At 46.9% G+C, this 19663-nt stretch overlaps 1 protein-coding gene and 1 pseudogene across 1 annotated transcript; both read left to right on the forward strand.

Moving 5' to 3' along the window:
- Window positions 1–806: 806 nt before the first annotated feature.
- Rnf122 (ring finger protein 122) lies at window positions 807–17873 on the forward strand. Its single transcript, XM_090353755.1, has 6 exons — window positions 807–964; window positions 9668–9824; window positions 15124–15169; window positions 15445–15486; window positions 16465–16547; window positions 16771–17873. Exons 1-6 carry the CDS (start codon window positions 940–942, stop codon window positions 16883–16885), a joined length of 468 nt encoding a protein of 155 aa, XP_090209881.1. The 5' UTR covers window positions 807–939; the 3' UTR covers window positions 16886–17873.
- Window positions 3897–4726, forward strand: LOC150049136 (high mobility group protein B3 pseudogene; annotated as a pseudogene).
- Window positions 17874–19663: the final 1790 nt, after the last annotated feature.

Consider the following 19663-nt stretch of genomic DNA (forward strand, 5'->3'; position numbering starts at 1 on the left):
TAAAGGTGTGGGGGCGGGACTAAGGGACCTAATGGTTCAATTTCCTCTAGATCCTGAGGGACAGCCAGTCACCAGATGCCTAAACCCCTCCCTTTTTCTTTTTGTCAGTTGTGGGGCTTGAACTCTGGGCTTGGGCGCTGTCCTAGCTCTGACACTTTGAGCCACAGCTCCACTTCCTGCTGAGTCGTTTATTGGAGATAAGAGAGTCTGGGACTTTCCTGCCCAGGCTGGCTTTGAACCGTGATCCTCAGATCTCATCCTTCTTAGAAGCTAGGATTAGGGGCGTGAGCCCCGGGTACTCCTGACTTAGCCCTTTTCTCTAGATTGGATTCCCCTCGGCTCTGGGTTAGTGATTGGTCCCTCCAACCCACCTTCACCTCTCGGAATGAGGCTCCCCGGACTCAGACCTGGGACCAGCCGGTAAATACCCTGGAGCAGGAGGGCTCCCATTGGCTGGGGCGGGGGCGGGGCTGCCCGGAGGCGGGGCTGCCCGGAGGCGGGGCTGCCAGGGGGCGGGGTTATCGGGGGCGGGGCTTCCCGGGGGCTGGGCAGTCTTCGGAAGAGGGGGTGCAGGGCCGGGTGTCTGCATTCGCCTTGCGCTCGAGTCCGCTCCGTGAGACCTGCGCGCAGCTGCGTCCGCTGGCCAAGAGCTCCTGCGATCCGGGGGGCGGTCCCCGTGTCTTCCCGCAGCTCCCCGGCCCGGGCCCTTCGTGCCTTTCCTCGCAGGTGCTTTGCGCGGGGAGACGGTTCCCTGGTCTTCGCGCTCTGCCGCTCGGTGGACGAGTGCGAGCCCCCAGCCCCGAACTTCTGGAGAAGGTCGGCCGTCTCACACTGCGCCGGTGCGTCCTGCCGGCGGACCCCAGCCGGTGCGCCCACCCAGCCGGCCATTCCCGCAGCCCTGCTTTCGTTCCCCGGAGGGAGCCGACTGAGACCTCATTGATGCACCCATTCCAGTGGTGTAACGGTGAGTCCCGGGGCGGGAAGGGGCTGGCTCGAGTTCCCGCGGAGGCACCTCGGCCGAGGGGCGCGACGCCCCGTGGGAGCCAAAGTTCTCCCTCGGCGTCCTGGCGCCCACCTCTGCTCCCCTCCCCACGGAGTCGGACGTCGCCGGTCCCTGGCCGGGTGAGGGTCGGTCTGGAAGGGTCTTGGGGCAGGCCGGAGGCGGGGGAGCCTAGGGTGTTCCCCAGCCTTTGTGCCGGCCCCTTGGCTCCAATGCCCGCTTCCTCGCCTTTGTGCGCTAGGGCTCTGTTCTTTGTTGTGGCGGTTGGCGGAGAATGAAATCCGCGCTCGGGCCGGGATCTCCTAGAGGGAGCTCAAGTTCCCGGCCTGAAACTTCGCAGGCAATTTTAAATAGACGCCGCCGCGTGCGGGGCTGCACGCGCGGGCGGCGCCGCGGCCCTTTGTTGGCTCCCCATTGGGTTGCGGGGGGGCGGCGGTGGCGAGTGGGGGGGAACCGACGCCGAGTGGGGAAGAGGGTCGCCGGACTGACGGGTTCACCCTGGCCAATAGGCACCCTGGGCGCCCGGCTAGCTATCCCGGCGCTGCAAGCTGGCCTCGGGCAGGGGCTGTGCTTTCTTAGGCCCTGGACGGTGGGGTCCGCTGTGGTGAGTCTGGGTCGTGACTGCACCCCTAAACCCGGCCACACACGGTGACAGTCGCCCCAGTCTGCCCATCTCACCCGAGCCTCGGGGCCGGTTCAGGTGAGGACACAGGTTAGGCTTGGGTCTGGATTGCTCCCCCAGGTATAAGCGAGGGAGGAAGGTCTTCCGAGCCTCAGAACTGGTACCCCATCCCCACCCCCGTGGGCCTCCGCGTCCTGGCGGCGATCGTCTAAGGTTGGAGGAGTTTGGGGGCCGAGCGGGATGAAGCCGATGGTGCTTTGATCCATTCTAGAGAGTAGATTGCAAGAGGCTTTTAAGACAGTTTGGGCAGCGTGTATGAATGTTCTCCCCCTCCCGCCCCCTTCCTCCTTTTTTTTTTTTTTAACTAGTTGGTTCTAATTTCCTGAAAATGAACCAAGCCGTCTGTGATGGGCGGGCTGTGTGGGAGAGGAGGCGGAGGATGGGTGTTGTGAGCATCTTAGCTAGGAGAGTCAGAGATTCCCGGCTGGCTGGAAGAAGCAGTTCCCAGAGCCTCGGGTCTTTCTTGGCCAGCCCTTCTCTGACGTCATTCCTGCGCTCAGCCTGCCAGCTGAGAGGAGGCCTTCTTCTGAAGTTCAGGCTTCTGCTTTCTTCATAAGGTTGGCAAGACAATGGAGACAGAGACTTAGGGAAGAGAGCGAAGGCAGCTGCCAGTAATCCTGTTCTGTCTTCTTCTGGGAAATTTCCACTTTTCTTTCCTGTGATTCAGAGGATCTGGTTCATGCTAAACACTGTACTTACTTTCAATTATTTCACTTATTTTTGTACGGGACTTGGCTTGAACTCAGGGCCTGGGTGCTGTCCCTGAGATCCTCTGATCGCATCCTCATTACATTGTCTGGTTCCATTTACAGCCCCCTACCCCCACACCCCGGCCTCGTTCCAGTCCTAGGGCTTGAACACAGGGCCTCGGTGCAGTCCCTGAGCCTATTTGCCCTCAATTGAGTGAGCAACAGGCAGCACTTTTGGCTTTTTTTGTATAGTTTATTGGAGCTGAGTCTCACAGCCTTAACCTGTCCAGGATGGCTTCTAACCACCTTAGATCACAGCCTTCTGACTAGCTAGGATTAAAGTTGTGCCTGGTCTGGGTGCTGTCCTTAGGCTGTTTGGCTCAAGTGTTCTACCTACCACTGGATTCACAGCTCCACTTCTGGACTTTGGTCGTTAATTGAGTCTCAAGGATTTTCCTGCTCTGACAGATTTTCCAACCTTAATCCTCAGGTCTCTGTCCTGAACAGCTACAGGCATGAGCCACCAGTGCCCAGCTACTTCCACTTTTTTTTTTTTTTGCCAGTCCTGGGGCTAGAACTCAGGGCCTGGACACTATCCGTGAGCTTTCTCAAGGCTAGCACTCTACCACTTGAGCCACAGCACCACTTGCTGCTTTTTTTATGTGTTACCAAGGAATCCAAACCCAGGCTTCATGCATGCTAAGTGCACACTCTAGCACTAGGCCAGGCTTGCGGCTCCTACTTTCATGTCATCTTTTTTTTTTTTTTTTTTTTGGTGCGTTCAGGGGCTTGAACTCTTGGGCCTGGGTGTTGCCCCTGAGCTCTTCAGCTCAAGACTACTGCCCTACCCCTTGAGCCACAGCATCATTTCTCATTTTCTGGTGGTTATTTGGAGATAAAGCTCATAGACTTTAGTGCCCAGGCTGCTTTGAATTGCAATCCTCAGATCTCAGCCTCCTGAATAGCTAGGAGTACAGGTATAAGCCACCACACCCAGCTGCTTCCACTTCTATTTATTTTTCTATTCATTTTCTTTCTTTCTTTCTCTCTCTCTTTCTTTCTCTCTCTCTTTCTTTCTCTCTCTCTTTCTCTCTCTCTTCCTTTCTCTCTCTCTTCCTTTCTTTCTTTCTTTCTTTCTTTCTTTCGTTCTTTCTTTCTTTCTTTGTGGGTAATGGGGCTTGAACTCTGGGCTTGGGCCTGTCCCTGAGCTCTTCAGCTCAAGGTTACCACCCTACCCCTAGAACCACAGCCTCACTTAACACTTTCTAGAGATTAATTGGAGATAAGAGTCTCAGGTTCTTTAGTGCCCAGGCTGGCTTTGAACCGTGATCCTCAGATCTCAGCCTCTTAAATAGCTAGGATTACAGGGGTGAGCCATGCCCAGCTTGTACTTTCACTTCTTAAAGTGACCTATGGATCTAATTCTTTGACTTCACTGAAAAAGCAACCTCTTTTCTGAGACCCTATTTCCTGGGGCCGAAGTTCTCTGACCTTACAAATTTTAAAGGAGAGACTAGCAAACAATACAGTCAACATGGGTAAAGGTGACCCCCAAAAAACCAAAGGGCAAGATGTCTGCATATGCCTTCTTTGTGCAGACATGCAGGGAAGAGCATAAGAAGAAAAACCCGGAGGTTTCTATCAGTTTTGCAGAATTTTCCAAGAAATGCTCAGAGAGATGGAAGACAATGTCTGGGAAGGAGAAATCTAAATTTGATGAGATGGCAAAATTAGACAAAGTTCGCTATGATCGTGAGATGAAGGATTATGGACCAGCTAAGGGAGGCAAGAAGAAAAAGGACCCCAATGCCCCCAAAAGACCACCATCTGGATTTTTCCTCTTCTGCTCAGAATTTTGCCCAAAGATCAAGTCTACAAACCCTGGCATCTCCATTGGTGATGTGGCCAACAAGTTGGGTGAGATGTGGAACAACTTAAGTGACAGTGAGAAACATCCCTACATCACCAAGGCTGCTAAGCTGACAGAAGTATGAAAAGGATGTGTGCTGATTATAAATCTAAAGGGAAATTTGATGGAGCAAAAGGTCTTACTAAACTTGCCTGGAAAAGGGTGGAAGATGAAGATGAGGAAGAGGATGAGGAATAAAAAAAAACCTATTGATCTGTCTGCTTGTGAATATCTTAGAGTAGGGGAGCGCCATGATTGGCCCATCTCTCATTTGTGTAAAAACAAAGGGTTTAAAACCTACCACACTTAACTAAAAAAAAAATACACTTCTCATGCCAGCTGACCCCCCACTTTCCACAGCTAAGAATGGCAGCAAATGCTATGTCACTATATACAAAAACAAGACAACCTGAAGCTAAATGGATGCCCACTGCAGTGTCAACAGGTCCAGCCTTACAGTGCATGCCCTGAGCTTTGGCCTCTCTAAAAGGCATCTTCCTCCACAGCCTCAATAGAGATTCCCTCCTTGAACACTTGTTTGTTAAACATGCCATTTAAAATATGATGTAAAAATCAACATTAATAAATTCTTCAACAAAAAAAATTTTTAAAGGAAAACTCCATTACCCACTTTTGGCCATTATATCATTTCCCATTTCTCTTTGGTAAATAGCAGTAATAGGGGTCGGGAGTTTGGCCTAGTAGTAGAGTGCTTGCCTAGCATACACAAAGATCCAGGTTCAATTCCTTGGTACCACATGCATAGAAAAGCCAGAAGGGGTGCTGTGGCTCAAGTGGCAGAGAGCTAACCTTGAGGAAAAAGCCCAAGGATAATGCTCAGGCCCTGAGGTCAAGCCCCAGGACTGGCAAAAAAAAAAAAAAAAAAAAAGTCTTGATAAATAGCAGTAACATGTTAAATATCTTTAATCTGAAGAATCTAAAATCCAAAATGGAAAAGTTGAGTGCCAGCAAGATGCCATTTAATGACAATTCCTTATCATCAAATTCTCATGTACATGTGATTCAAGTGGGAGAGCACTAGCCATGAACACAAAAGCTCAAGGGTAGTACATGGACTCTGACATCAAGCCCCAGGAGTAGCATGAACACACAAAAAAGGACTGAAGTTCACACACTTAATCTTGGAACTGCCAGGGACAGGAAAAGATGGAACAGATAACTGCTTCAGGATTTGTTGGGGCCAGTGTGCCTTCAGGCAACTTGTATTTGCCCCTTTTGAAACAATAGTCTCTGCCACAGCTGCAAGTTCCCAGAACAGGAAACCATTGACTTTCTTAGGGACCCCAAAGTAGCTGGATCCATCTCATAAAACACACATGGAAGAGCCCAGACAAACTGGGGACAGGACTTGGGGATGGTCCTCATTCAATGGTAAGAAGCAAGGAAGCTTTGGTTTTCTGGAAGGGAAAGCCTGGGACCTTTTGCTTGTGTAAAAGTGACAATTGATGATCTGCCAGCCCATCCAGAAGTCTTCATGGAAAGTTAATCTCCTTTGCCCAATAAGAGCAAATATTTGAATAAGGTGAAGGGTGCTTGGATCCTAGAAGCAAGAGGCTTTCTGCTGGGCAAAGTAAAGGATAGTAGCTAATTATTTCTTTTAATTTCCTCCTAATCAAGAAGTCCTTTAGAACAAGAACTTATTTTGCTTGCTGTTTCTCCACAAGGTCTAGGGCAGAGCATAAAGCAGTCCCACAACAATACTTGTTGGCTGATTGGTCATTTATTTAGTTGAGGGCAGTTTCTGGGCAGTTTTCCCAAACCTCAGTCTTTCTTTGAAGTTGGAGCTTTTTGCCAAGAAGACCAGATTGTGTAAAGAAAGTGAGGAATTATTAACAAGTAATCAAGACAAGATCTAGCCTAGGCATTGGAGAATTAGTGGAAGTCGAAGTTAATCTCCTCAGATATCGTCAGATGTACTGACTGTGTCCATTTGTTGGCTCTCATTCTTGTTTCAGTGTAGACACTTACTTGTATCCTAAAAAACTTAGGACATGTTGAGCAAAATTAAGTTGATTCCCAGTGACATTTGGACTATTTAAGATACTTTTTTGTATATAAGCTAGTATTGGCACTTAAGTTCTGAGCCTTGCACTCCTTTTTTTTTTCCCCAGTCCTGGGGCTTGAACTCAGGGCCTGAGCCCTTCCTTAGGCTTCTCAAGGCTAGAGCTCTATCACTTGAGCCACAACACCACTTCTGGCTTTTTCTGTGTATGTGGTACTGAGGAATCAAACTGGTGCTAGGCAAGCACCATTAGGCACCACTCTACCACTAAGCCAAACTCCCAGCCCACCTTGTACTTTTGTTTGTATGTTTACTGAAGGATGGCACTCTACACCTTGCCCTACCTCCACTTCCAATTTTTACCAATTGATTTAAGTAAGATTATCTCAAATTTGTCTGCATGGGCTGTCTTTTTTTTTTTTAATATTTTTTATTTTTGGTCAATTGTGGGTCTTGAACTCAGGGTGTGGGTGCTGTCCCTGAGCTTTTTCCCTCAAGGCTACTGCTCCCCCACTTTATGCCTCAACACCACTTCTGGTTTTCAGGTGGTTAATTGGAGATAAAAGTCTCATGGACTTTCTAGCCCAAGCTGGCTTTGAACCAGGATCTTCAGATCCAGCCTCATGTACCTAGGATTACCGGTGCCTGGCCCTGGCTGTCCTTGAACTGTGAGCTTCAGATCTCAGCCTTCTGAGTAGCTATAGGCAAGAACCAGCAGCACTACCTGGCTAACGCTTGAGTAAGCAAGAGCCCACAATTGAAGCAGGCCCTCAGCTCAATAGAATTCAGACAGAAAAGGGTCACTGGAACATCCCAAAATCCAGGCCTTGCAGACTTAAGAAAAGCCCAGGAAATCCTAGGCAAGGAAAGGTGAATGAACAAGCAAGGTGCTGGTGGCTCAAGACTGTAGATCTAGCTTCTCAGGAGGCTGAGATCTAAGGATTGTGATTGGAAGCCAGCCAGGGCAGGAACATCTTTGAGACTCTGATCACCAAAATAGCCAGAAGTGAAGCTATGGCTCAGTTGGGGGGGGGGGGAGAACAAACAAAAACAAACAAACTTCAAGCAGGTAGGGACAGGACTGGACAAGAGATAGTGAAGAGACTGGCCCATTGGAGATTGTGTTAGAGAACACTAGCAAGATATTGGAAGGACGATTTGAAGCCAACCAGGAGTTTAAAATATAAAATGGGAGGATGTGTCAGACATAGAGGGTAATTAGAAAAGGAACTAGAAAGAATGATGACATGTTTTAGGAGACAGCAGGTTAGGTAGTATGTAAAAAAAGGATGTGGCCAAGCACTGGTGGGTCATGCCTGTAATTTTAGCTTCTCAAGGGGTTAAGATCTGAAGATCACAGTTTGAAGCTAGTCTGGGCAGGAAAGTCTATAAGACTTTTATTTCTAATTAACCATCAAATAGCCAGAAGTGGGAGTGGTAGAGTGCTAGTTAATTTTGAGTTCAGCACTCAGGACCCTGAGTTCAAACCCCAGTGCCATCACAGAAAAGAAAAAAGAGGTGACAGTAAGATAAGGCGCAGAGTTTGGATGGAAGTTTGTGGTTATTAGTTGGATATAAGGTAGAAAGAGGAATAAGATGGACTATGTGTATGTGTTAGCTTTCTTATCCCTGGCTGAATGTCTGAGGGCAATTAACTTAGCAGGGAAGATTTATTTTGCTCTTGGTTTCAGAGGTTCCAGTCCATTGTGGTGGGGATGATGTGACTTCACATTATGGCAGCCAGAAATTAAGTTCTCAAAGATCTGCCTCCAGTTAATACACTCCAAAGTTTTCACAGCCTTCCCAAATAGAACCAGAGGCATAGAGGCATATGTTCTACCCGTGAACAGGGTAACAGTTTCCAAGCCATAACAACATGTTAGAATTGATTCTAATCTTTTTAGCTGGCCTAACACTGAGTTGTGGTAGCCCTGGTAATTATCAGCTAGAATTCTGTTGTACAGTATGGGTCCTAACTCCTAACCAAGATCCCAGAGAAGAATCCACAGCCTGAACATAGAGGGACTTTCAAAGTCTGACCTCGTATGAACTGTGAAGACTATGTGTGGATGGTGTAATGATAGAGGGACTTTTCCCCCTTATTGTTGGGAAGGTATCATTTTACTGTGGATTTACAGGTATGAAATTAGAGGACAGGTGCATTAGCATGTCCCTATAGTTTACCACTCAGAAGGATCACTTAAACCCAGCAATTCTAGTTCCAGTTGGGCAACATATAGAGCAAGATCCCATCTGTTTAAAAATAAAATAAATTTGGTAGCATGAGAATGTGGTTGGAATTCAGCTTATTCTCATTAATCAAGGCCTCTTAACCTTTCCCTTTGCCACTACCATGCTCAGCCTTTGGCTTTCTATCTTATCAGTCTGTTTTCTTTCCAGCTACAGCTTGGCTTCCAGCCTTGGTGTATTAGGGAGACACAAGAAAAAAAGCTTTCCTTCAGTTTGTTTCTTTGCCCAGAACCTGATCACGTGCCAGCATTACCAAATCCTGGCAAAGAGGGGACTACCACAATTAGAGAGCCACTACTATTCCTGAGGTCTGTGGAAAGGGAGGCAGCTAGTCGCTAGCCAGTGCTTTTCAAACTACAGGTGCAAGGGAGTCCATGATTCTCATTCATTTGTTCAGTGTAGGACTGAGATTCTGCATGTCTAACCACCTCCCAGGGATCCACGGGGCCTGTGGCACAGTGCCTTAAGGCTTTGAGTAGGAAGGAGCCAGTAAGGAAAGCTAAAGCTCCCCACCCCCACTGCCACTTTCTGGAACAGTGGCCCGGTCTTGGAGTGAACATTTTCTATTCTAGTCCTGGCACAGCTTGTCTTTCAAAGCAGGTGGCTTAATAATGACAAATGACCTTTGCAGTTGCACTTTGCAATTTACAAAGCCAGTTTCTTACCCCATCATTTTCAGCCTGTATATTTTGCTAGTTTTTTTCTATGACAAAGTGAAACCTAACTTCTTAAAGGTCATCTAGTTAGCTAGGGAGAGGTGGGTCAGCACCCAAATGGTTTCTCACCCAGGCCTCTTCTGTTTGGTTCTATATGCATTTTTTGAGCCACTTATAAAACTGAGGTTTCCTACTTTCTGACCATCACTTCCACCTGGAAATGCAGCTGTAGCCCAAGTGATAGAGCACTAGCCTTGAAGGGGTTGGAGTAGGGGGGGGGGGGAAGCACAGGGACTGCACCCAAGCCATGTTCAAGCCCCAGGGTTAGAACCAACAAAACAAAACAAAACAAAAAACCCAGATCTAATATAGCTCCTGTCGTTCATGTAGGAGTGACATAGTATGACATTAACCCCTGCAGTAAGTGACTAACTCAGTTTTTCCATCTTCTTTTGCAGGGTGTTTCTGTGGCCTGGGACTGGTTAGCACCAACAAGTCCTGCTCAATGCCACCCATCAGTTTCCAGGACCTTCCTCTCAACATCTACATGGTCATCTTCGGCACTGGCATTTTCCTCTTCATGCTCAGTCTCATCTTCTGTTGTTATTTCATCAGGTGTGTGGGGTTACTGATCAATCTGTGAGCAGAGACAAGGCAAAAAGAACATGGCAGGGGAAGGCTGAGTGAGGGTCCTAAAGCAAAGCCTTTTGCCTAGTGCTGCTTGCTCTTCGCCTACCCTTCTCTGAGATCTGTGTTTCTATTTCTATCAGCCTATCAAGTTGTCCCAGAGCATATAAGGTCACTGAGGGGTTGGACTGCATCCTACCTCTAGGCCTGTATTACTTACTGTCAGGCTGAGTAACTGAGTTACTGGTCCCTTAATTCAGTGGTCTCCTCCTGACTTGAGTTCTCTAGTAGGAATAGGTGGTCACCAATTATGCCAGAAGCATACGGTTTTTTTGTTTGTTTCTTTGTTGTTGTTTTGTTTTTGCCCTCCAGGCAAATCCTCTTGTCTATTCTCTAGATGCTGACCATCTAGATATGTTAACCATATCTGAAGAGCTTTTTTTCTTTTTCCCTAGCTCCAGTCCTGGAGCTAAAACTCAAGGCTAGCACTCTACCACTTGAGCAACAGTGCCACTTCTAGCTTTTTCTGTGGTACTAAGAAGTTGAACCCAGGGCTTCATGCATGCTAGGCAAGCATTCTACCTATACGCTACATTCCCAGTCCAGAGAGGTACTTGTTTTTTTTGTTCTTTTGCCAGACCTGGGGCTTAAACTCACTGTCCTGATCACTGTCCTCGGGCTTTCTCAAGGCTAGAGCTCTACCACTTGAGATACAGCACATCTGGCTTTTTGATACCAGTCCTGTTGCTTGATCTCAGGGCCTAGTTGCTGTCCCTGAGTTTTTGCACTCAAGGCTCATGCTCTACCTCATGAATCACCTCTCCACTTCTAGCCTTGCAGTGGTTCAATGTCATAAACCTTTCTGCCCAGAACGCTTTGAGACATGATCCTTAGATCTCAGTCTCCTGAGTAGATAGGAGAATAGGATCAGTAATGAGCCACTAGTGCATGGCTCTTGTTCCTCCTTCTCCCCCCCTCCTTTTTTTTGCCAGTCTTGGCCCTAGAACTCAGGGCCTGAGCACTGTCCCTGGACTTTCTCAAGGCTACAGCTCTACCACTTGAGCCACAGCACCACTTCCAGCTTCTTTTTTTCGATGTATGTGGTACCAAGGACTTGAACCCCAGTCTTCATGTATGCTCGGCAAGCACTCTACTCCTAGGCCAAACTCCCGGCCCCTTCTCCCTCCTTTTTTTTTTTTTTTTTGGTGAGTCATGGGGCTTGAACTTGGCCTGGGTACAGTCTCTGAGCTCTTCAGCTCAAGGCTACCACTCTACCTGAGAGCCAAACCCCACTTCCCATTTTCTAGAGGTTAACTGGAGACAAGAGTCTCAGGTTCTTTTGTGCCCGGGCTGGCTTTGAACCTTGATTCTCAGATCTCAGCCTCCTGAGTAGCTAGGATTACAGGCATGAGCCACCACACCCAGCTCTCCCTTCTTGAATGCTAAGCTTCCTCCTTTAAACAAGTCTTACCAGTGACAGAATACCTAAAACCCCAAGTCTAGTAATTTACCTAATTACCTGAAAGCTAATAGGAAAGATTGACTTCTATGTGACTTGGAGGCACATATAAAACCAGCTCTTTCTACATGCACATAGAGACTTAGTGTTTTGTATACACACACACACACACACACAGAGTCATGCCACATTCCAAAGGGCAAAGATCGGCAACAGAAGAAAATCCAGAGACCATCATTCTACCCAGGAAATAGGTAACCAGTATTTCCTAAGGGCCAATAATAGGTGTGACCTTAAGTTGTCAGCTTAGTCTTTGTCAAGGGCCTTTGTGTGTGTCAAGCATGTGTTCAGCATTTTGTAAATCATATATCCCACTTAATTCTCAGACTAATACTGCAATTTAAGTATTTGCCCACTGTATAAATGAAGACATTCATGCCCTGACAGTTAAGGATCTGCCCAAGGTCATGACATCCAGAGAGATGCTGAGATGGGCTAATCTGGGAACAATGAGTCTTTCATTTCAGATTCCTTCCATATGTTTGTTTGCCGTCTGTCCCTTGCATGGGAAGTAGGGGAGCCGCTGTGGCGACTGTGGCCTTCCCCTTACAGCTGGGTACTGGGATCCTACAGAAAAACAGACTGGGGAGCTGAATACCATTGATTGGTGTCTCTTTGGACCAGAAAAGCACAGCCCTGTGACCCCATGATACTAAGGCTGTTCACACTATAGTGCTGCTCAAGACCACCTGCCCCTTCTGCAGTAATCTGCTCCTTTATCATCCTGCCTTCTGTCCTGAAGTCAGTTGACCCTGGAGTCTCATAGGTCCAGATACTCACTAATACGTCCTACATGTGCCTATATATAGAAAGACATACAAGCTCAGAAGCCACTTCCTCTCCTTGAGTCTCAGTTTCCTTCTCAGCCAAAATTGGCTCATAACCACTGCTCCTGACCTGGTGAGCTCATGAACGAAAGCCAGCACCCCCTTCTTCTCCCACTCTGAGCTGCCCTTGTCCTACACAGGATGGAAGGGCTAGTAGAGTACAAATAGACAGGAAAGGAACAATTATTTTCAGGATCTGGCTGTATTGTTTGTTCTAAAAGGGAAAAGAGGAAAGGGAGAGCCTGCTGGCAGTGGCTACAAATGGGCTCATTGAAACTGGAGTATTTTTAGTTGCTTTGCTCAACCAGCAGCTGAGAAGGCCACCTGTCCAAAGCTGTTGGCTCTCCTTCCCCAGCTGGAATGCCCAAGGTCTTTGCTTTCTGCTCTGTTTTCTTTACAACAACCTTTTCAGCCCTGTTTTTAACATGATCTAATCCCTCCTGAGCTGAATTGTTTTCTGTAGGATGAAGGTTCAGCTCTGAAGCCCTTCTCCATTCTAAGGCTGGAGGTTCCTGGTACTATGGGCCAGACAGGTGATGCCACTCTTAGGGCCTGACAAGTAGAGAGGCTCCTTGCACATTTATGCAAGTATAGAAATGTTGCAGGCAGCCAGGTGTGGTGGCTCACATCTGTAATCCTAGCTACTCAGGAGGCTGAGATCTGAGGATCACAGTTCAAAGCCAGCCTGAGCACGAAAGCAAAAGTCATGAGAGACTCTTATCTACAATTAACCACCAGAAAGCCGGAAGTGACTCTGTGGCTGAGAGTGGGATGTAGATTAGTAAAGTACTTTCCTAGTATGGCTTTGACCCCAGAACCATGCAAGCAAAACAGAACACAAACAAACCATACGTAGGCCATTTACTGTTTACTACTGCCATATCGCATAATGGAGATTGTTAAGAGATTCCTGATCATGGAAACGTGTCTTCTTATCCCAGCCTGCTTTAGTGCGGGGCAGTGCCCCTTCCTCTTGGAAACTGAGGCAAGAAATAACTGCATTATATATGAAAACTTTTTTTTTCCCTGAGCTAGGTGATAGACACTTAATAATCCCAGCATTCAATAGGAGGAGGCAGGAGGATGGTGATAATATATAGGGGTGATCCATCCTATTTCAAACTGAATAAAAACAAAAACCTTTTTTTTTTTCTAGATTAAGGAGTTCCCTGCCAGTAAATAATAGGACAATAGGAGGTCTGGTTAGGCATTCTGCCACACTCTGCAATGAGCAGAAAGCACAGGTGGAGAGAAAAGAAAGGGACATTGGCTGTGCTTACCTCAGCCCCAATCCTGGCAGAAATCCACTTGGACCAGACTTCTCCCCAAGCTCCAGGAACACAGGCTTGCCAGGTCACATGACCTCCTGTCAGGAAGGATAGAGGAGGATTGTAGCTTGATCTTATCTACCCTGCACCATCCAGGGCATAGCCTGCCTACACCTTCTGCCTCTTATGTGACCCAGGGAGCATCCCAGCCGCTAACGATTTCAGGTTCTATTCTAAGTCTGGCTAGCAATCCATTCTCTGTAAACTTTGCTGGGTCTCTGTCACCCTGTTAATGTGCAAAAGCAGAATATATAAACTGAGCCACGCACTGGTGGCTCGTGCCTGTAATACTGACTACTCAGGAGCCTGAGATCTGAGGATTGTGATTCAAAGCCAGCCCAGGCAGGAAAGGCTGTGAGACTCTTATGTCCAATTAACCACCAGAAAATGAGAAATAGCTCAAAGTGGTAGAATGCTGGTGTTGAGTACAAAGGTGAGAAAAAGCCCTATTAGTTTCCATCTTTTCTTAACTGCTGTTGGGTAAGAGGCCATGTAAAGTTATCTGCAGCTGTACACAGGAGTGCATGCTTGTAGATCTAGCAAAAGGATCCCGAGTTTAAGGCCAGTGTGAGCTGCATAGCAAAACCCTGTTTCTCAAAATCAAAGGCAAACAGAACTTGACTGAAGGGTTCAGAATGAAAGTTTCCCCCACTGAAAATTAAAACAGTGTAAAACCAGTGAATGATGACAGTCTGAGCCATTTGCACAGTGAGCCATTCAGAACAGACTTCATGAAATGGCAGGCTGTGTTTCCAAATCACCTTACCTATTCAAGATTGTGGTGTAGTCCACCCTAATGGGACAGGTTGTGTTCTCTGGTAAAGGACAAGCTCTGTAATTGCATAGATCTTGATTCAGATCCAGGCACTCCTGCCAACTAGCTCTGCGAAGTTTGGGCAAATTGCTTCGTTTCTTTGGGCCCCACTGGTCTCATCTATAAAAAGGAAAATGTCCCCCTCTTCAAAGTTTTTTGGATCTAGTGAGAACATGCTGAACAATGTCGTCCTGGGAGTGACACACAACATGTCCTTGGTGAACTATTATGCCATTGCTATTAGTAACAACATGCCATGTTTTGGCTTTTGGGAGTTAGGCAGTCTGCAGGCCACTGGCTTAGAATGAAAAGGAGAGAACAAAGAAGATGTCGTCTGGGTAGTTTGTCTGGCACTGAAGACAAGTGTGCTTTGATTCCAGAATTTCTTGTATTCTTTGAGTGGAAAATTCCCCAGAGTCAACAGAAACTTACTTATCCTGTTATGCTGGAGTTATGGAAATATCCCTACCAATAATATCAGTGTAACTCCCTGTGTATCTTCTATAGGCACATCTGAAGAAATTTACCTCCTGGGAATGGTTGGGGGTGGGGGAGGGAGGAGAGAAAGAGCTCTTTGGAGTATTTCATGGAGATTCTTCCTGCCTGACAGTAAATTAGTAAAGGTCAGAGTCCTTAGTGAACTCTTGAGTTCAACCTGACCTGTGATAGCTGTGGAATAAAGCTCCCTTCCTCAGTGCTAGAAGGATGCCCACGTATACAGCCAGCCCAGCTAAAAGCCATGGATCTGTCTACGCAAAGGAAGAATAATAACCTGCCATCTCCCTTTTCTTCTCCCCAGCAAACTCCGGAACCAGGCCCAGAGTGAACGATACGGCTATAAGGAGGTAACTCGCCTTTCATGGGTTCCCATTTATCCTGATGAAGGGGAAGGGGGATAGGAGCCCAAGCTCTACTTGCCTGAGTTTCCATGGCCTCTCTCCCTAGGCCTCCCTGAGGCCAGCTCTCCTGTACTGTCCTCAAGCTGGGCTAATCCAGTCTGCCCAGAGATGTTCACTTTCAGCAGAGACTGGAATGCCCCCTGGGAAAGACTAGGATTACCTCATTGACTCCTTTGTATAATTGAGGCCTTCAGCTCTCACACCTCCTCTTCCCTCCCTAGGTGGTTCTTAAAGGGGATGCCAAGAAGTTACAGCTGTATGGGGTAAGTGTCCTGCGTGGCCCTCTAGCTAGTAAGGCACACTGCACTCCTCTACAATTCTTTTCTCGGGACCTGGGTGTCCCTGAGCTTTTTGTTGTTGTTGTTCAAGGCTAGTACTCTACCAATTTGAGCCATAGCTCCACTTCCAGTTTTTGAGTGGTTAATTGGAGATAAGAGTCTGTTGGGGACCTTACTGCCCAAGTTGACTTCAAACTATGATCTTCCGATCTCAGCCTCCAGTGGCTAGGATTACAGGTGTGAGCCACCAGCACTCGGCTTGCAGTAACTTTCCTTCTCTCTGTTACTCCCTCTCAATGTGCTCCTCAATCCTGACTTTTTCTGATCTGTCCCATCTATGCCTTTGAGGTCACCTCATTTCCCATAGCCACAGACCTTCCTAACCAGAGAGTTTTTGTGGTTGTCTGGGAGTGGGGAGGATTCCAGCATCACCAAGCACGAGACTTCGTAGACATGCCATCATTTCCCTCTTGTTTTTGATGTCTGCTATTATACCTCGAGTTCATAACAATTTGTCTTATAAACTTAGGCTTAGATGTCTCCTATGCTTTCTTTCATAAGAATAATGCAGGGACAATCACGGAGGTTAACGTACAAGAACTGAAGTCTAGATTTGAAGAATTTAACTGGTCCAGGAACTGTTTGTTTAGGCCTGTTGTAATCCTTGCTGCTCAGGAGGCTACTGTCTGAGGATTTGTGGCTCAAAGCCAACTGGAGGAGGAAAGTCTATGAGACTCTCATCTTCAGTTAAATCACAGAAAACTCTAGAAGTAGTGCCATGGCTCACGTGGTAGAGTGCCAGGCATGGACAGTGCCCATCTCACTGTCAGGAACACAGATGTATAAAACAAGGCGGGAGAGGACTGGGCTGGATCTTCCTTTTCTTGTCCAAAGATGTAGTCATGGATATTCTGGATGGTTAATAATCTCCTTCTCTGTCTTACAACACTCTTTTCTCTACAGCAAACCTGCGCAGTCTGTCTTGAAGACTTCAAGGGGAAGGATGAGCTAGGTGTACTTCCATGCCAACATGCCTTCCACCGCAAGTATGTGGAGATGTGGTCAGGGCTGCCCTATAGAGGAGTCTCTGGTCAATAATCAGGGAGTCTCTTCTAACCCCTGTCACCTCCAACCTGCCAGTGAGACCCAAGGGTCTATCGTGTCTTGTCATTTACTAGAAATTCGGATGGGTTAGGTTGGGTACTTGTTCTGAGGGTAAGTGGAGCAGTCTGGGATATCTTAGAGAGGTAATATTTCTCTCATCCACAGGTGTCTGGTGAAATGGCTGGAAGTTCGCTGTGTCTGCCCCATGTGCAACAAGCCCATTGCTGGACCTACAGAGGCCACACAGAGCATTGGGATCCTATTGGATGAGCTGGTGTGAGAGCCGCCTCCAGAGAAGCTGGAGAACACCTCTTGACATGAGGCACCTAGTCCCATTTGCACAGCTACAATGGACAAAACTATTGGGTGGTGACAGTCATACTTACCAAAAGGAGAGGGCTCTGGGCTTTCTCAACAGAGTGAGACCAGTGCCAGACTTGCCTTGCCTTTTGCCTCCTGAAACTCCCTTTCCTGTTACTTAGTACTGAAGACCTCAGCCAAACCAGACTATTGCAAACCCAGTACTGATCTGCCCACCTGCCTCATCTCCGCTCAGGGAAGGAGATCACCTTCTTCTGGCCATAAACACAGAGCAAACTCTGCAGAGTTCCCCGGAGGAGGACAAGAGGCACTTACCTGGAAGGGATGAGCTGGGTCTGCCTCACCACTCCTTCACCCAACTTCCTTAGAAAGGAAAACATGAGAGAATGAGGGCCTGGGAGGTGAGAAGGCTCTTTGTAAAATGGGGTGGAATGTGGAAGTATATGAGGACAAAGTCAATGTTTACAAGGGACCTATCAGAACAAGGATGGCCAGGACTGGCTGACTACAGGGACTGGGAAATCCTTCCTCTGTTAGGATCTGAGGTGCTATCCACTCTCTCCCTCCTCTTTTCCTTCCTCTCTCAATGAATCTCAGAGCTTCCTATTCTATGGTGTGGGGTTTGAGAACCCCTATGGAAGAAGGGCTTGTTTTATGCTCAACTTACACCCAGGTTTTTGTTTTTCCCCTAAATGAGCGAAAGGAGCCTAGGGTGAGGGGGTGACTTGGTTACAGGAGCAACAGAAACCTGCCTTCCCCTTTGTAAATAGTATTTTTATACTTTATCCTCAACATCTCAGGCTTTGCAAATGGGATTCCCACCCCTCTCAACTGAGGGGATGGGAATCTTCTCTCCAGAGTGGGTGAGGATGGGAGAATGCTATGTATTTAAAGAAAATAAATTTAATAACATGTTTCTCTAACCAGAGTTTGCTTATGGTTGTGTCCTGGGCTTGGCTGCTCTGCCAAGAGAGGGAACAGAACTCTAATACTGCCCCCTCCCAATTCCTCCTCCCCATGTCAGACTTGTGCACAAAGCTTTCTTATCTCTATAAGAAAAAATTGATAGATGCAGCTATATGCACGCATGCACATGTGCACATGTGCTAGTGAGGCTTGAGGCCAAGACCCTCAGGGATGCTACTCTATTACTTGAGCTCCAGTTCTGGTTCTGTTTTGCTAGTTAATTGGAAATGGTCTCATGGACTAGTCTGCCTGAGTTGCTTTGAACCATGAACCTCAGCTCTCAGCCTTCTGAGCACAGAGAAGGGGAAACTGGATATTATCTGGCCAGGTATATATCGACAGCTGCTGCCGTCTTGTTATTTAGTTCCGTGTTTCTAATAAGGCCTGCTTCCTGGGCCATCAGACTGTGCATACATGTATAAGCCTTTTTTTTTTGTTTTTTAAGTCTGTTGTAGGGCTTGACCTGAGGGCCTGGGCACTGGCCCTAACCCTATTTATGCTCAGTTAGGACTCTACCACTCATTTTCTGGTGGTTAATTGGAGATGTCTCCTGCCTAGGCTGGCTTTAAACCAAGATCCTCAGATCTCAGTGTCCTGAGTAATAAGGATTATGGAGAGACATGAGCCCAGGCTTTGAGATCTATGCATGATTAGCATTTCAGTGAATTTCACTAAAAGGGGAGTTTGGAAAGTGAGTTTTTGTAAAGAGTTTAATCAGGTGAAAGTGGAAAGAAGGAAACATTTCCTGTGGGCCCACACAGAAAATGAAAGTTAAAAACTCAAAATGGCAGTTGTTATGTGCTGCCTTTATTCTTTCTGAGCTACAAGAATGAATACACGTTTATCAAATGTAGCAAACCTCCAATCACTGGACTGTTCAGAGTAGCCAAGAACACATTTGGATCAGGCATTGGTGGCTTATACCTGTAATCCTACATACTCAGGAGACTGAGATCTGAGAACTGTGGTTCAAAGCTAGTTGGGGAAGAAGAGTCCATGAATTAACCACCAAAAGGAAGTGGAGCTGTGGCTCAAGTGGTGGAACTGTAGCCTTGTGTAAAAGAAAATCTTGGGGACCAAATGCAGGCTCTAAGTTAAAGCCTCAGGAACAGCAAAAAGTTAAAATAATTTTGATCCAGCTTTAAAACATCTGACAAAACCAGTTATTTTCTATGTTCACTAAATATTCAAGGACAACCATGACATGCAGAGTACTGTTCAAATAAGTTTGTACCCGAATGCCTTTCAAAGGGAAAATGGCAGAGGCTGAGTAATAATCATATATCCTGGGATTCCAACTAAATGTTTTTTTTTTAAATTACCATAGTGATGTACAGAGGGGTTACAGTATAGTAACCCCTCTGTATAGTAGTGGGTACATTACTTGAACATGGTTACCCCTTCCCATGTTTTCTCTCATTTTCCCTCCCCCTCCCAAGTTGTAGAGTTCATTTCCAACACATGTCTTGTGAATATCACTGTTTCACTGGTTTATCCTTTGTCCTTTGACTCATTTTATTTTCCCCCTTCTCTTCCCTGATTTAAAAAAGCAAATAAATGTACAACAATGCACCAGGTACCAAAGTCAGATACAGCAACAACAGAGGTTTTGTCTGTGGCAAACATACACCATTTGGTCATTGGGAAGACTGAGCACTTAACCCACGAAGCTTTTTTACAAGAAATAATATACTTTCTTCCTCTGGATAGCTCCGAATTTTGGATTAGGCCAAGAATGGTGAGGAAATCAAATGATTCAACCATAATTACA

This window comes from Megascapheus bottae, chromosome 20 (genome assembly GCF_031878675.1).
Source record: "Megascapheus bottae isolate mThoBot1 chromosome 20, mThoBot2.hap1, whole genome shotgun sequence".
NCBI lineage: Eukaryota > Metazoa > Chordata > Mammalia > Rodentia > Geomyidae > Megascapheus > Megascapheus bottae.

Coding starts and splice junctions, on each gene's coding strand:
- Rnf122 (XM_090353755.1), top strand. CDS start 940: ATGCACCCATTCCAGTGGTGTAACG. Junction 9,825..15,123: donor TTCTGTTGTTATTTCATCAG/GTGTGTGGGGTT, acceptor TCTTCTCCCCAG/CAAACTCCGGAACCAGGCCC. Junction 15,170..15,444: donor AACGATACGGCTATAAGGAG/GTAACTCGCCTT, acceptor TTCCCTCCCTAG/GTGGTTCTTAAAGGGGATGC.